Raw genomic sequence first — 18406 nt, forward strand, 5'->3', positions numbered from 1 at the left:
CTGCTAAAGTCTGAGTAGAAATTCAGTCCTGTCATTATTTGACCGTAAGACTTTCTCGACATCTCCCAAGTAATTTCAGATTATGCTGCATTTCAACAGACATAATTGAGGTTATTTTTGCGAGGGCTGCAGATGTTGTTCCTGTCTCAACATAATTACATGTTCTGCATTCCACTGGGCCTCACAAAGGTTTATCCTCCTCACCCAAATGATACCACAAATTACCCAACCCAAAATATGCAAAGCCGCAGCGACCCATTAAACTCAACTTTCCACTCACTTTTCTCAACCCATAGACCCACTGTTCAACTCTTTACCCCTACCTATACTTTTTATATCTTTGTTTTTAGGTAGTTTTGAGCACTTAATTGCCACATTAAACAAAATGTAATTTGCAATTTGTGTCTTTGGTTAACCCCCTGAGATAGATGTGAATGCCTATTTACTGGGCTGTTTACTGGAGTTGTCAGAGAGAATGGATGGTACCTCAGGAGACAAAATAATCGGAGCCTATTTTTACTTGTTTTTTTTTTTGTTTGTTTTTTTAAAATCAGGCCTTGACACACTGGCTGTTCCAAGACTCGAGTGTGTGAACTTCCACACACAAGATTATTGCTCCAACTGTCCATTAGAAATGTCTTTAATGTCATATATCATTTGAGAATAACTTGGCATTAGCTTTGTCTGCAGTGTGGAGACAGTGTGGAGTTTCACAAAGCAATATTCAAATTACTTAAAGGGAAAGGGGGGGGGGGAAACAACAGTCAAGATGTCTTCACACTGTAAAAAAAAAAACAACAACAAATATGTTTGGGTGTTTCAAAGTGCTTTCCGATGCTGATTACCAGCTAGCTGATTACAGTTGTAATCTTGAAATGGCCTTATCCTGGCTTTGGCTGAAATGGCTTTGTAATTGGGTTTACAGAGTTCAGCTGGAAACTTGACTGTTTATAAGCTGGCTTTAGAGTAAGCTGGCCACAGCTACTGTGATCAGCACAAGAGTTAGAGTCTTTATACCTTTCATTAGTATAAAGCACCTTCAGGTGAACAAATCGGTTGGGGAGTGATGGTGGGTTGGTTTTCTTTTTAATTAACAACAACATGGTGGAGCAGCCATTATTTTATACTTATTTAATACACAACAGCCACAGGTTCTTATGTAGTATATTACTAGTCTTGTGATACAAATATCTTAAGGACAGCGCTGAGCAGCTGTAAAAAGTCGTCAGTCGTCATCGTTCTGACCTGCTCACCTGGCATTTGTGTCTTACAAACCAACTTCTGTAAATCCATCCACATATAGTCGACTACTGTCCACAGTGCCAAATAGTGGTTTTAGTAGTTGGTGCAACCCATTTTCAGCACTTACAGCTTACTCAGTATTCTAGCACATTTACACAAGTGACAGATCTGAAACAATTCCTCCTTTGATCAAACTCCAATTGAGAAATAAACAATATCACAATTTTGACAGCTTTTTAATTAACTGTCTTCCTTACTTGAGGTGTGAAGATTTTGGGGTTGGACAGGAAGTGATTGCGGAACACTTTGATGATGAGGTCGAGCTCTCGCAGGTACTGTCGCTCCTCTGCGATTTCAAGCCTCACCAGGTCGTCGTACGTGAGCTCCCCGGAAGAAGACGGCTCCTCTGTGCACTGAGACATCAATCCAATGTCCTCCTCCTGGTCAAACATGTCCATCAAAACCTGGAAACAAACGATCAGTGAATCCATGTCAAAGCAATTCCTTGTTTCACAAATGCCCAAAACCTGCATCTATCAAATTGGGGTAGATGTACTCAGTCATTGAGTGTCAGCTTTCAATTTCCTCACTAATACTCACCTTGTCTGCGCACATGGACACCTTGATGTCCTGCTGGCTGATTTCATAGTGCCGAATGTTTCCAACATAGTTGCCTGCCAGTTTCAGTATGTCTGCGGATATGTATTCAAGCACAGCCACAATGTACAAGGAAACATGGTAGTCCACTTTGTAGCCCAAAACCTCCTGTTGGGGAAAAAAAATCAAAAAACAGAATAAAAACATATTAAGTATTAGACAAGGGTCAGTTCAAAATAATTCTTAGTGTCTGTCCGAACCTGCATAAAAAGACCAGATCAGTTCAGGGCAATTCAATTAGTCTGAACCAAGCTGTCAAAACTGTAAGCTAAATTGGATTATAAATATTTCCCAGCAACTGCAGTAACTTTCTGGCACTTGGATCAGAGTGACTGTATCACCAAGAATGTGAACGCTGCTTCAGTCCAGTATAATGTGAAGTGAATGGTGCTGTTAAAGCACTTTGGTAAGACTAAATGACAATCTTAAAAACAATTTTGTCCCAAGTTCTTATTTAAAACAAATAATAAAAAAAAAAACATAATTATGGAGTGAAAAACTTTATGTATTTGATGGAGAGGCTGTTGAGTCTTTACCTTTAGCAGTGGGTGAATCTTGTCCACAGGGAGCAGTAAGGGATTCCTCCTCTTGCGTTTCTCAATAGCTGACTGGGCGTCAGCAATCGCCCATTTATCTATAGGGTGGGGAAAGGTTTTCTGGACCCGTTCCTGGAAAGACGGAAATTATTCTCTTAACACTTGATAAATTTGGACGCATAAAGATGATTGAAAGCTGCATCGCGTAAGTATTCAATTATGTGGAATGCTGTTAAGTTGAATCTCAGCTTCTACACCTATGCATTTTGTCAATTTCCCAAAATATTATGAATTAACATTTAGGTGCTCCTGGATGCCTAACCTCTACATCCTGCACGGAGCGAGGCTGGGCCACACACAGCATGTTGAGCAGCTGCAGGATCAGCTCCTCGATGTGCTGTAGGGCGTCCTCCTTCGCCAAGAGGTTTGGGTGGACCTGCTTCTGCACCTTAATGTTAGAGACAAATATATATTAAAAAAAAAAAAGAGATGAGAGCCAGATACAGCTAGATGGGTGAAAGAGTCTCCTGTAATTTAAAAAGTGCCTGATGTTTTTGGGGTTTGATTTTGGTTATCAGAAAGAAAAACACAATGTAAACTGAAAGTGTGTAGAATGTGAAATTGATGGTAACACCTGGTATGATGCACCTCAGTTAGGCTCAGGTCACATTTTATGACGTCAAGACAGCAAGTACAGACAATGACTGAAGCCAAAACACCTTCTCTTGGTCTCAAAGGGTCACATTGGTTGTTTATGCATGTTTCAGCCCACTGACTACAAATTATACATAACTTTACAGCTGGTTTCCAAGTAAACCATAAAAAAAACCTGGTAAAAGTCAACTTGCAGAGGCATGAAACTTGCTTCATTTAAGCAATTCATCCCAGCGAACATTTGCTCAGTTTTTGTCACTTGGTAATACACCTACTACAGCAGGGAGCAGTTAAATAACACTTCCTTGTTGTTGCTTTTGAGGAAGCTCAGACATCCGAGAGGTGCCTATCAAACAGAAATCTTTAATGGCAAAAGGCAAAAGAAATATAGGTGTATAAGTTCTAATCTAATGTGTCCCTGTGTGAGGGAGGTGTGGGTGGAGACCAACAGTCCTCTAAAGCTCTGCGCTTTATTTGCTAAACTTCACACAGTTTTGAGCGATTCAATCAATTCTGGATCTCACTCGTATCTGTACTCTGCTCAAATTTCACAATTCACTAGGATGTGTGTCACATCACGGAAGATAAACATACTAAAAGTAACTTTCACTGTGACTTAAAAGTCAGAAAACAACAAAATTCTTGGGCTGAACAATGAATCAAAATCGCAATATGACCTCCTGTAATTTTTAGATCACAGGATATGCAGTTTTTGTTAAAAGGCAAAATGTATGTCAAAATACCATTTTAAGTTAAATATCGTCGTGCAGCACAGATGTCCTGCCCTACACATCATATTCTACAAATTTGAAAAAAACATCTTCATTTAAATGTTTTTCAATGAAAAGGAGAATAATTATGTTAAAATGTATCTCTCTGAGGTAAAAACGTCTCCCTTAAATAAAATAAAATGTAATAAAACTTAATTAAATTAAGCCACCTAAATGTTTACTAAGATGGATTATGTCTCTATGGCAAGTTTTAAGTGGGGATGTTGAATATGGATGGACTACAGCACTCAAATCGACCAGCATCTTTGTGTAAAATCTGGCAGCACACAGCATATAGATCCACTCTCCATCACGCAAGACACTGCTAAACAATAAATCTGTCAACAAACATCATCCCCATAAAAAGGGGGAAAAGACAAGCATTTAATAAAGTCTCTTCTGCTATCCAGCCCTGAGAGAGCCTAAGTAGAGGGACTCCTGAAGGTGGAACCAGCCTGACAGAAGGTGTGGTTTTAGGTGCAGACAGCAGAGAAGGTGTGGCATCATCAGGTCTACAATTGGAAAGAGAAGAACACCCCCCAACCGCCCTCCAACCTCCCAAAAGTTGTCGTCATTCAGGCCGTGCCCTCTTGCAGGAATGCTGTCAGTTGAGATCTTATTATAGGACCCAAAGCAGACTTAGAGGGGGAGAAAAGAAAAGGCTGTGGGAGAGAAGAAGAGGAGAGAGGTGGATAGGAAGACAGCCTAACATTTACTCTCCACGTACAAAAGCCGGGCCTGTTCACATGCTAGTGATGGAATTACCCTGGCATACAGTAAAGTGGGGCATTATGATGACAAAACATTGCCCCCGGATTAAGGAATGTGAGACGAGAGTTAAAAGGTCAACGCAGACGGAGCTTCATGCATTCTTGCGCTCTGACTTAACAGAGATGCAGCGACCGTCTCAGCGTCTCAAGTTTGACTTCATTTGTTTGAGATAAAAATCATAAGCCAGAGAAAAGCGAGTGGAAGGTGAACTGCTCCCTTAAGGGTATGATAAAAGACACCCTGTTTTCCTAGATGTGTCTTGGATTCCTTAACTGCATTCAGATGCAGTTAAAAAACAAGAGGAAAACAAGACAAAACAAGAGGAGCTGGAAACTCTGAAGCCACAGCTTGGCCTCTCTTACGTTTCTGTACGTCATTTGTATTTTGATGCACACTCACAAGACCCAACAGTTATAAATAAGCCACAAAAAAACTCTGCTAATTTCTACATGGGAAAAAAATATATATCAAAGCAGAAGTAGGTTATGAGATATATCTTCTCAACCGCAAATAGGCACTTGACCAAATTCCACAGGACACCAGGAGCTGTGAGTCACCACACTGAAACTACGGGGGTTTCCCCTGACTCCATTCACAGTATACTTGGCCTGTTTCTGAGAGGCCCACATCCAACAAGTGTCATCCATCTCCGACAATGTCAGCATGGGAGACAGCTACAAAACTACACATATCTAAAAGTAATTTGAATAAAGACATAATAGAAAGTGAATTCAAATATAAACACATGCAACTGTAACACTGCCAGAGGTACAAAAATGAGCTTCTGCAGTAGCTGCTGGACCTTATTGTAGTACTACAACACAAGATAGTGTTTTTCCTGCTTGTAGAGTTGAAACAATTAGTCAACTAACAGAAAATCAAACTCGAACAATTTTGATAATCAATAATTATTCTCAAATAAATTTTTCAATTCCAAATGCAGCTTTTTAAACACGAATATTTTCTGTTTTGTTGTTTTGTAAAAAGGGACAAAAGTTCAGTAGTTCCAAAAGAAAATATTTTCTGGTTTTCTTAGTCTTATACAATAATAAACCTAATATCTTTGGGCTTTGGACAGTTGTTTGGACATAACATATATAAACATGGCACTCTGGGCACTTGTCAATCCATTTTATAAACCATTTATGTAACATCAGTTGCAGATCTACCTGCTTCGTTTAGGGTTGGGTATCAAGAACCGGTTCCAAGTTGGAATCTGTACCAAATTTCCATGAACCATGGATCTGTTAAGACACGAGCATTTCGATTCTGCTCATCGTTTTCTTTGCATATTTCAGTCCCACTAAACTGCAGTGAGCCTTACAGTCCATAAAAGTTGCACTTATCTGCCAAGACTTGCGACGCAAACTTAACGTCACTTCATTTGTTATGCAGTACGACAACAAAGCATGGGAGAAATTAGGCGACCGCAGCGAACGCCTTAAAAATTATCTTCAATAAAAAAAAAGATAACACAGCAAAATGCAACATCTGCAGTAAGGAGAATTCATGCAAAGGAGAAAGCACCTCCAGTATGATGCATTTACTTCAACATGGCGTGAATCTGAAGGAATGCACCGTGTTCAATATGTTTCGGCCTCTCAGCTACAGCTAACGCTAACAGTAGCAACGTCTCAGGTACAGAGCATAGATGAGCTGGCTTTCACCTTTTATACTGAAGGTAAATGAATGATGTCTACAAATTATAATAATTACAATCACACATTCATATATATATTTTTTAGTTAGATACGAGTCCCCAGAGACGCCCCTCTAGTACAAAATCTCTTTTCATTTTAGCCATGAAGGGGAGATGAGCCAGGAGAAAGTGGATGAATGTTACTGAGCGGTGACAAGTTTTGTGGTGAAGGGCTTAGAATCAGAACTTAGATTCGATAAAAAAAAATGGATTTGGTAAGTCGAATCAGAATCACTTAATTTGGCTGATTGAATCTGTGTTTTGACACTTAAAGACGTCCTATGAGCAAGCTGTTCCCCGTCTAACTTGAGGACTGAAAGCAGAGTGGGGCCATGTGCAGGTATGACTGCGGCCCAGTGTATTTACAGTACCACTGCAACTTGATCCTAATGGGTGATGGATGTTACATGGTCTAATATAGTTGGCGGCGGATACTGAAGTAAGCGCGAGCAAAGTGAAAGCAACTGAGTGGGAAAAATAGCAGGGGAACTCCTGAATTTGAAAAGCACTGAAAACATCAGAGACAAGAGTCGCTGGGTTTCTTGTAGTGGCGAAAACAACATTTCCCTTGTAGAAGCACTGTAGCAGGTGAATTCAAAACTTCCTCTCTCATTACTTTGATGTGCATCAACTGAAAAATACAGATAGAGAAACTAAATAAATAATCACCCACTATGCATGGCAAACTGAGCTTCTGGTGGAAAGCAGCAATGTTCAGTGCTGAAACGACTGATCAATCGATAATTCAATAAGTCAATCGACAAAAAATCCAAACCAACTTTGATAATCCATTAATTGTTTATCAAGCAAAAACACCTAACATTCTTTTTATTATAAATAGGGTCGGGAAACACGGATAAAATCTTTTATGACAATCAGGGCTGCAACTAACAATTATTTTCATCATCAATTAATCTGTCAGTTCACTGGTGTACAAAATAGCCATCATAATGTTCAGCGCTCAAGGTGACGTCTTCAAACTATTTGTTTTGTTCAATCAACAACCAAATATATTTAGTGTCCTTTCACAAAAGACTAAGAACACGAGCAAATATTGACAACTGAGGAGCTGAAAACTGTAAATTTGTCCTTTAAAAAATAACACAACTTATTAATGGATAATCAAAATTGTTGCTTATAAAATTTCTGTTGACCAACTAACTGAATAATTAACAAATACATACAGCTCTGATTACAATGTAGGTCATTTTTATCAAAATATCAGTATCTCTCATTATTATAATAAAGATTTCATGGAAAAATAATAGAAATAGTGTTAATGAATTAATAAGTCTATAAAATGTTTTTGCATTATTCCATTAAATTAATTACTTGACACATCAAACCATGTAACCACAATGTGTTAGCCATTTATCAAACAACTGTTTGCAAGCAAAGCAGAATAAACTTGAATACGACGTCTTGTCTTCCAGCAGTCACCTCGCCACTCATCCACAGCAGCTGTATTTTCCACATGCAGCTGGCACTGGATTTATAATAATAATAATAATAATAATCTTTATTTGTAGAGCACTTTTCAAAAACAAGTTACAAATATTTTGTTATAAACCAGCTGCTGCGTTGGTTTAACTGTGCCTGAACGCTTTGCTACGAAGCTAGCACTACTGGGAGAAATGACTTACTGTTATCTCTCACTATATCAAAGCTGTTTGTGCTTCAAGTGTGCAGGGCAGTGGGTACCGTCACTCACTTGGACATAACATACTTGCACTTTGGGTACTTGTCAATACATTTTATAAAACGTAGTAGCTGCTCGTCAAAGTCCCTTTTATGAACCGACCAATCACAGCCTGGAGGAGGCGGGGCATTAAAAAAAAAGGCTGAGGCGCAGTCTATGGGCGCTACAGCAAACTTGAAACTAGAAATGCTGAACTCATTGTTCTGTATGCACGATTTTTATTATTGACAAGTTAGCACTCTGCATAAACAAATGAGAGACTAACCACTATGTAGAGCATCCTTCTTGCACAATAATTTAATAACCCACAAAAATTAAAGTGCTGTTTTGTCCAAAACAGCTGTTTTAAAATAAATGTTAAATGTTTTTTATTTTTATCAAATGGTCAGAAATAACAATAAAATGCATAGATTTCGCTCATAAGGTAACTTATTTAGGGCGGGTCAATAAAACAATAACGATAATTATCGCAATATAATTTTCCTCAATAACAATATAATAAATATTCAATATATCGTTAATAAATATTTGGTTTAATTCACTTGAATCACGGACAAATTAGGACTTAATTTTGTTATTAAAATATTCATTTTGTTGAGGAAAAGGGACTGAAAAAACATTTATTAATCATATTTGTTGAAAAAGATATTATAGTTTTGAATGTTCTACCTCAGATTTGTTAAGTGATGCACTGTTTGGCATCAAGTGTGACATTCTGACCATAAAGAAAAGTTTAAACCACATATTTAACCTTCTGGTTTCTTAAATTTTATTTGCTGGTTCTAGCTTCTCAAATATGATGATTTGCCTTTTTCTGTCACATATGATAGTGAACTGAAGAGAGCACATTTCACTCTTTTCACATAAAAAAAATTACTAATTAATAAATAAGGTGCAATTAATCAATATTTAAAATAATTGTTATTTGCATGCCAAAGCTGGATGGCAAAATCGCTCATTGTATTTTCTCATTGTATATATTAGTGATGGCTGATTTTGAGATACCTGCACTCATGAGGCCGATATATCATTGTAAATGACAGCTAATCGAATCTAAAACCATTACTGGCTAGCGTTAAATATATATTGTTATGCTGTGGAAAATAATGCAGTTGAATGACCTCACTTCTGACATACCCACTCTCCCTTAAACACTAGTCACACTCTGAAATCCACAGCATAACCCAGTGTATTTCCATAAAAAATCCATCTAAAACTACATGTTACTGGCTAATTATACAGGACTTTTCTTTGCTTTGATATTGGCAATACATAGTGACTGCCCTGCTCTCTAAATATTGGCATCAGCCATTAAAAAATATTAAATATTGGTCGACCACTAGTAGTATATTGTCATTGTAAATTTAGTATCTTTAGTTTTTTTTGACTGTTTATCAGAAAAAACTAACAATTTTATAGATGAAAAAATTGCTGGATTAATCAAAGAAATAGTTTAGATGTGAATCGATACTGAAAATAATATTTGGTTACTAATTTCCCACTCTACTGCTGCATGTAGGCAAATACATTAAAACAGAATCTCACTCATATGTAAGCTTTCATGAACGTCCTCCTGCGCCATGTTAAGGTGTTCAGTTTCATGGGTCAGTTCCATTAAGAAGGAAAAGGCTAGCATACAGGAAGTCCCAGCGCTCGCTCACCCTCCCTTTCCACCCCCCCTCCTGATCCAACCCCCCCTCGATCAGCAGATCATAGCAGCAGACTGAGAGGTATTGATGTGCGTGTACGAGGAGGCGGCAGCGGCAGGCTCATACTACACACAGACTGGAGCAGAGCCAAAGCCAGGAGAGGGAAACCAGAGTTCACAGGAGCACAAAAACTACCAGGAAAAAAGTCTAAAAGGGATCAATGATTTATCCACCGCACCCTGCAGCAATACAAGTTTATCCATTTCTAGCTACAGTGCAAACAGCAGACCACAGACTCAGCAGACGTGCTCTGATATAAATTTCAAAAACTGATCCAATAATGTACTAAATCCTATTGTAAGTTAAATTACACAAGGCTGTTCTTAAAAAATGGTCCAATGGATCTGCACTAACACCAGCACTGCAGCATCATTAAACTAGTACTGAAACGATTAGCTAATTAATGAATTTGCTGGAGAAGGAAAATTGTTTGATACGGTTTAATTGTTAAAGTCATGCTTCGTTATAGCTTCTTAAATATCAGACTTCAAGGTAAAGCTTTTCTAATTTAATTGATTCATTGTTTAGTAAATAAAAAGCCAGAAAACAATATAAAAAAATCTCAATCATGATTACCAACTGAGAGGTGACATCTTCATAGGTCTTTGTTTTGTCCAACTAACAGCACAAAACCCCAAAATATTCAGCTTATCATGTTAAAACAGAGGAAAGCAGCAGTTATTTTTCGAATAGATAGAAGTTATTTTTCAAGCTAAAAACAAAAGTTAATGGATTATCAAAAAAGCAACCGATTAATCTACAGTCAATTTACTGATCAAATAATCAACTAATTGTTGCAGCAGCTTTTCCTTGAAGAAATCACCATGGACAAAAAAAAAAAAAAAAAAATCAGATTAATTGATAATGAAAATGAAACTGCAGTCCTATATAAGTGTCTCCATTTGAATCAAAAGTGCAAAAACTAGACCACACAGCATCCATGGTCCAATGTCATTTTCTAAAACTGATCCAAAAACTTACTAAAGTGATAACACTCTGGACTTTGCTTAAAGAACAGATCAACAGCATTGCACCACCTACAAAATCAGGTATTATATGTATATATTCATGCAATTTTAGCATGTTAATACATTTTTACTGGTGGCATCTTTACATCAAGGCATCAGTAGAGTCCCAGGTCATGAATAGATAAATATTACACAAACATAAGTGCATTATGTATACCGTAAAACTTAAATTAATAGCCCAGGCTTTTATTTGCTTCAATCACAGAAGTTACCCCGCCAATATTTGGAACAAGCGTCTAAATGGGACAGGCCTTTAAATCCTTTCACACAAAACTCTTACTCAGCAAAGACAGGAATAATTTATTTCAACCTGCATAAATTTTACTTTTAGAAAAATAATAATAATATATGATACATAATAATAAAATTATTAATTATATAACATCTTTAATGTTAATGCACATTTGATATGGATATATGGATATATATTTTCATATGTTTACATAAGGTATTGGATATTATTATTTTGATGTTTATGCAAACAAAAAGTTAATTTTATTTGTGGTTTTCAATATAAAATTGAAATGGTGAAATTAGTACATTTTGATCTTTTTCAGCACATTTCAGCAATATCATGATAATTCTGATAACCGTGATAATTTTGGTCACTATAATCGTGATATGAAATGTTCATACCGTTTCATCTCTAGAAGCCACACCAGGCAAGTAAAAAGGGACAGGTGTCTAATTGGGTCTAGGCTTTAATTGCACCACACTGAAATAGTGAGACCTGAGAGAAAACAGTGGAGCAGAGCATACAAGTGAAAGTGAAGGGGAAAAAATCTCATTGTTCAAGTGGAAAAGTACTCACAGTATTTCTCCAAATATTCAGACCACATACATTTCACCTCAAAAGAAGATTTTATTACCTTGAAAGTAAGACATCATCAAAAGTATTAGTCGTGGGAAACGGACACAAATTTGTTGCCAAGTTAATTTACCAAGGAGCTAAATAATAATAAAAAATGCAGTTCAGAATCTGTGTAGTAATTCAGTAATTATAGGTGACTTAACGAGAAGCAGATCACCTTTTTACTCAGCTTGCAACTGAGCTTTGTGTATTAAAAGAAAATCATGCAGGTCTCAAGTGTAACACACAGAAGGATCAGGTGTTGTTGTGTGTGCTGGTGGTAAAAGAACAGATGAGTTGAAGGTAATAATAGACGGTGTTAATACAGGGTTAACATTTCTAATTCAATTGATTATTCTCCTGGCTGTATATGGGGCTGCATCAGGGTCAGGTTGCAGGTAATGTGGCTTGTGTGTGTTTGTGTGTTTGTGTGTGTGGTAGAGAGGTGGGGGTGGTGCTTGTTATTATACCCGAGCATGTGTCACTGTTTGTGATTCATGCCATGACATCATCTGCCATTACAACCAGACTGTCTGGGGAAGCATAGGCCAGAGATCAACTCTGAGACACAGGCGCACACATTATCACACACACACAAAAGTGCATGGTGCAGACATACAACACCACACACAAAGACAAAGGGACATAAACAGAGATAATCCTTTGGACTCAAACAGAAACACAGACTAAGCATATAACACAGTAAACGTCCACATGACATACTGTAAATCACACAAATATGAACACAACAAGGAAATGCACTTTCACAACCACACACACACACATGCACTGCTCCCCTGACGTTTAGCTAAGCCTCCTCACATTCACATCATCAAGATAATAGCTGGTGGAGTGCCGTCAACAGCGCATGGCTTTGCCCCAGTCTGACCTGACCCAGTGACCCCTGCGTGTGTCCACCCATCCTCTGTCTGAAGCCCATCTGAGGACGAACTGATGTACACAGACTTGATTCAATAATCTGGGAAGGGTGGGGAACGTGCGTATTAATCAGCCCGATTCTCCGCCTATGTGGGCGCCGCGGGGCTGGTAAAGAGGAAGTGCAACCTGTTACCAGGAACATCCTGTCCGAAAAAACACACAAAGCTCATCCCAGAGACGTGACAACGCGGTGCATGAGACCCACGAGGGTGCAGATTATGTCACTACATGTATTATTTTTATTCAGCTTTAATTACAGAGGTGACAACTGCTATGGGCGAATCTCTAATGATCAGCTGCTGCTTTACTTTTTCCTCCTGTATATTTATTGTCTTTGCTTTTTTGTTAACATTATACTGTGATCATTTTCATTACTGTTTTATTGCCCAGCCCTACAGACTACAAAACGTTCTTGTTTGGTACAGATCCCAGGCAAAATCAAACAAAAATCACACTATAATAAATTTAATTTTGTTTTTCAATGAAAATGAGAATTATGATCATCCCCTCTAATATCGCAAATGATATTGCAATCAGTCAAAATAATCGCAATTCGATATTTTTTTTAAATCGAATTGCGAAAACATGCATTCATAAAATGCCCAAATCATCTTTAAAAAAGCAGGTAGGTGGATATTCCACTATTGAATATAACTATATATTTACTTTAGGTTTGTACTTGCAAGCTATACCTTGTAACCTCCTTTATCTTACAGTGAAGATTAATGAGCATATATGGCTGCAGTGACTATACTGTATCTGATTGTAGCAGCGGTCCTTGAACGTGCCAAATGTAATTTCTTTTATTGTGTAACTATGCCGGGTTAGATCTCAGCTGAGTCGCTTCAGGTCACCAGGTCAGTCAACTCCTTGAAGTGAAAGTTTCTTCATCCAGCTTGACAACAGATCAAAGACAAGAAAGATATGAGGTGATAAAAATAAACTCAGACACACAAACACGGTAAGACCGGACACTGGTCTCCGGCACTTTATAAATGTCATTTTTTTGTCATGAAACACTTTGTGAACTCTAGATTTTGAAGACCTTTGGGAAAAATCTGTTATCATATTTGATTTGGTGCTCATTCATTAGTGTCAATATATCTGATTCCGAAGTGACAACAGCACTGCCTAGCCTGGATAAAAGCCAACTCACTCAAATTAAAAAAACATAAGATCTCAGCTGCAAGTTTTGGCTTGTTGTGGAATCACCCTGTCAGCATTTTAACTCCGATTGAGAAGATAAAAGCGGCATAACAAAAAAACAAAGCATGCTTATAACCTAAAATATCAGCTTTTAAATTTCGCGCTAACTCAACATGCCGATGGAATGAAACTGTACCCAGCAAAGCCCTGGCCTTCCTCTCGATGCTAGTGAAACAGCAGACCTGGGGAATGCACAGTTACAACACCAGCATGTCACAGGCCAAATGACGCACTTGCATAGCAGTGGGCACGAGCCGGGCTGTGATCAAGAATAGCCAGGACACGCAGATGCAGCTAGGAGACAAACACTGGATTCTTCCATGGTCAAATGTCACAATGAACGTCAACGACACAGACAGAGACACAAACGGCTGCACATGTGTGAACTAGATGTGACTGGAAAGTTGAGCTTCATGTAGAGCTGGGCAATAAAACAATAATTATAATTATCGCAATATAATTTTTCTCAATAAAAACATAACAAATGTTCAAAATATCATCAATAAATGTTTGATTGAATTAATTACAATCACGAACGAATTAGCACTTACTTTTTGTATTTTTCTAAGATATTTATTTTGTTGAAAAACCAACATAATATTTTTGAATGTTCTACCTCAGATTTGTGAAGTGATCCACTGTTTGGCAACAAGTGTCACGTAGACAGGCTTATTCTATTTCACATGGACACTATAAACGTTTTTGAAATTATTCTTTTTTGTGTATTTTGTGCACCTTTATTATACTGGAGATATGAAAGGACTGTGGGTGGACAAATGTTCACGGCAGGATTCAAACTGTTCATGGTCACTGTCTTAACCCCAGAACAGTAAGCGCCAACTTCATGTCTGAGGTGCTTCACACTTTTACCTGGCACCTCATCATTCCAGATGTGCAGTTAAACTCGCATTTCTTACATGTAAAGAGATCACAGTACTTTAGTGCCATCATACAGGCCTTCAACTAATCATTATTAATTAATCTGTTGATTTCCCCCCCCCCCCCAATCGCTTAGGCAATAAATTCCAAGAGCCCAAGATGAAATTGTGTTTTCTGTCTGAGTAACAATCCAAAATTAAAAACCAAAACAATTTGTGTCTCAGATTTGAGAAGCTGCCACTTACAAATACTTAAATGACTTATCGATTATTGCCTATACATTTTCTGTCAATCAACTAATTGTTTCAGCTCACAAAGTTTCTTCCCTGCTCCAGCTCTTAGAAGTGCCTATCAACAGGTTGTCTTTAATCGTGCCTCTAGACATCAATCAGAATCAATCTCAGGGATAGAGTCGCCCACCACGGCTCCTTCTGACAAGGAACCCCCCCGGTGGACAGCTGTGAAAAAGGAGCGAGTCACAGTCTGTCAAAACCATAACAAACCTCTCTTGCGTCAATCTCTGACAGGCTGTCCCTCCGGGCAGTTGTGTAACAAGTTCAGACAGCGAAACTGCGGCACCACGGCCCACCACCTGCTCTCTCAGTTTCACCTGATTCATCACACCATCTTTACTGTGCTACAGCAAAAGTGTTGTGTTATTTATAAACATGATGTTGCTAGATGGCTAATTTTATGCCATGTCTTGCGACATATGATGGCAATAATATTTCAAACATTCCCCGCCTTACCACGTTTAGGGCTTCGATGTCTAAATGAACAAAGCAATGTTTTCAAACAAAGATTTGAATAATGAATAGTGACATAAATAGTTTAAAGCCTTTTTGGACTGATTTCGATTGGGATAATTAAAAATCCAAAACCACTACAAAAGGGAAGGAAGAGACATTGTGGGTGTCAATAACTGATCTGACAGCAAAACTTGATGATTAGGTGGCCTTTAAACAAAGAGGTTAGTTAACCAACTTCATCAAAGCGCAGTGCAAAATGTTAGTAACACTGAGAAATGTATTTTGGAATACAGACACGCATCTTTCATGCTTTGAAAATAAACTCAGCCTGCGGTACTTTCATCTATTTCTACTGTAGCGACTTTGTGTATTATAAAAAATATACAACACATAGTCTTAGCTCAAATCTAGTTTGAGTCTTGAGTTAAACAACTGACAGATAAATCCTTGTTAAATAAATATTGGTCAACTGTGGGACATTGGGGCATTTTCCAGTGTTTCTTTTTTGTCAGGAAATAACTTTTAAGTTGGAAGTATTTCATCATACATGGAGCGACACCAACAGTGAGCTGGTTGGATTACGAGGTGCAGGTCATATGTGCTTGCTGCTGTTCATGGTGAACTTAAACTTCCTACAGGTCACCAGGGTGAGGGACGCTTTTTACTTTCCCATCCTAATGTACCATTGGATCATGAGCTTGTTGCTCAAAGCTCAGCACAGGTATCCCAACAATAAGGAAACTTGGCAAAAGATGAACCGTCTCTACTTTGCACAACAACACAGCTTTTCCACAACAGTCTGTGTCATAAACTAGGTCCCCCTACCCATTAGTGAATATTTTGAGCTCTTACAACATCCGGACGAGTAAATGTATGAAAAGGATCTGGAAAGGACCTTGTAGGTTTACACACAGATCCATTTCAAAGCGGAAAGAAGCATGCAGAGCTTTGTGCATCTTCCAGAATCTAAACGATGTGGCGTTGCATGTATCTTAATGGAAGAGCAAGTTGACAGTAAAACCTAAAGAGCAGCAATAACTTGGTGGTTTACAGTTGGCGCTCAGCAACAGACTGTCAGTACAAAGACTGAAGGAAAACAGAAAATAAACCTGGTGATGACGGGGAGATGCCAAGATGATGCAAGAAAAGGCAAGGATAGGGACAGTCAAAAAGGAACTGATACGGTTTAGTCCTGCTGACCAAGGACATTAAAATGAAAATGTTTCCTGCTTTGAAAGTTTCAATTAGTGTTTATGAGAAGGAAGTTGCATTTCTTTAGAAAAAGGGAGGGAAATTTGACATGTAAGCATTCAAAAACGGTTGCAAAAAGGTCTCTGCTCATCAAGGATGAGACATATTTACTGTTAGACCAAATGAGGAACAAATAAAAGGAGGTTGGCAGTAACACAGATAAGTCAAATGTTGTTTGACAGTGCCTTCCAGCTACAAGGCAGCAGTCCCAGGACTGCTTCACTGGTATTTAACTTAACATCAGCACTCTGGAAGTTATTAGCACAGCATGTTTACACTCAAAACTATGACACACATTACTGACAGATTAAGACACTGTACAAACTGGTCAAAACTGAACAACTTCTTCAAAAACATTCTGAAGAAAAGTCTTTATAGGGAACTTGGGTGAGAAACTTATTGACTAAACACACTGTAGACACGTCAACAGCCACAGAAGATGAGACAGCAGTTTCAACATTGACAAATGTCTGCTGTAATGATAAGAGGTCAACAAAACATTTAATACTTTCCACTAATTCGACTTAACAGGGACACTTGTATCAGTGTTGCTCATAATAATAATAATAATATTGCGTGGGTTTTGGCTGTTGATGAAACTTAAGTTGGCAACTAGTGATAAAAGTTTGTTGGTTAGGAGTACATGCAGATGAAACCAGTGCCTCCATATCCCGCACCAATGAATCACCCGTATTGGGAATACGTGTTTTGAAAGGCAGTTTAGTGACAGTAGGGACATTTATGAGTATTAGTTGGTGTTGTAATCGCAGTGTTACCTTTCGTAAAGCTTGCACGAAGAGGCCTCTCCATTTGTGACTGTTCTCGTCACTTGAAAAGTCGTATATCTGCTGGGGCTGCATTGCTGTAGCGGCTCCTGGCGTTGCCGTGATCCGGGCTGAACTGTCAGCATCGGCCCCGGATAGATAGTCCTTGTGGGTGGGTCAGTCCAGGACAGGCACGGTGGAAAAAGTCCAAATGTCTCGCTTGCAAATACGAAGAGTATCACCAAACCACACTGCAAATGCGGGGTCGAGTCGGGTTAAACAGCGAAATATTAGCTACAAAATAATATAAGCACATGTAGCTGTAAAGTTAAGTCGTTAGCGTGGTGGCTAGTGAGGCTAGCCTGCTGCTGCCGTAAACACGGGACAGCGGCTAACTAAAAAGCTAACGGCTAATAACAATGTTGCTAAGTGTTATACTTGCTACTTGGAGTTTGCTAAAAAGCGTATAACAGGCACATTAAGTTCAATATTAAGTCACGACATGGGAGTACAGCTTGTTGCCAGCTAACTACAGCTACAAGTTATGTTTGGTTATTTGCTGCCTGAACACCTGTAACGTTAGCAGGCTAGCGTTAGCCGACTAGCTAACCAGTGCTACAGGCTGCAGCTGGCCTTGGTGCGCTCCGAGTTTTATGTTGTGGCACACGACCCGTTCAGCTCCAAACAAGGCACACTTTCTCCTGCGCTGTTTACGTCGCATTCAGGCATCTTCTCCGGTGCGATCGTGGACGCTAAAAATCCAACGTTAATCCCCAAAACAGCGATCGGTCCGAGGCATATCTGTGAGCAGGACAGCTGAAGAGCAGTCGAGGTGTTTTTTGGTTTGAGAAGTCGAAGATGTTCGTACCAACTCCGCTGCCTGCCTGCCTGCCTGCCTGTGGCTGCTGTTGCTGCTGCTGCTGCTGCTGTCTGCGACGCGCGTCCGCTGTCAGGCACGCACGCTGCGTAATTTCACATTTTATTGGACAGACGAAAAAACAAG

General features: G+C 38.7%; 1 protein-coding gene across 1 annotated transcript in view; it reads right to left on the bottom strand.

Moving 5' to 3' along the window:
* sos2 (son of sevenless homolog 2 (Drosophila)) overlaps window positions 1–18355 on the bottom strand; it is a 39889-nt gene extending 21534 nt beyond the window's left edge. Inside the window, exons 1-5 of the mRNA XM_038728705.1 lie at window positions 17416–18355; window positions 2758–2883; window positions 2436–2567; window positions 1843–2007; window positions 1500–1706 (exon numbers count right to left, since the gene is read on the bottom strand). Coding sequence (XP_038584633.1) covers window positions 1500–1706; window positions 1843–2007; window positions 2436–2567; window positions 2758–2883; window positions 17416–17499 — 714 coding nt within the window. The 5' untranslated portion in view covers window positions 17500–18355. The remainder of the gene's footprint in view (window positions 1–1499; window positions 1707–1842; window positions 2008–2435; window positions 2568–2757; window positions 2884–17415) is intronic.
* Window positions 18356–18406: the final 51 nt, after the last annotated feature.

This window comes from Micropterus salmoides, unplaced genomic scaffold (genome assembly GCF_014851395.1).
Source record: "Micropterus salmoides isolate LMB-PRFRI ecotype aquatic unplaced genomic scaffold, ASM1485139v1 Ms_hic_scaffold_19, whole genome shotgun sequence".
NCBI classification, from domain to species: Eukaryota; Metazoa; Chordata; class Actinopteri; order Centrarchiformes; family Centrarchidae; genus Micropterus; species Micropterus salmoides.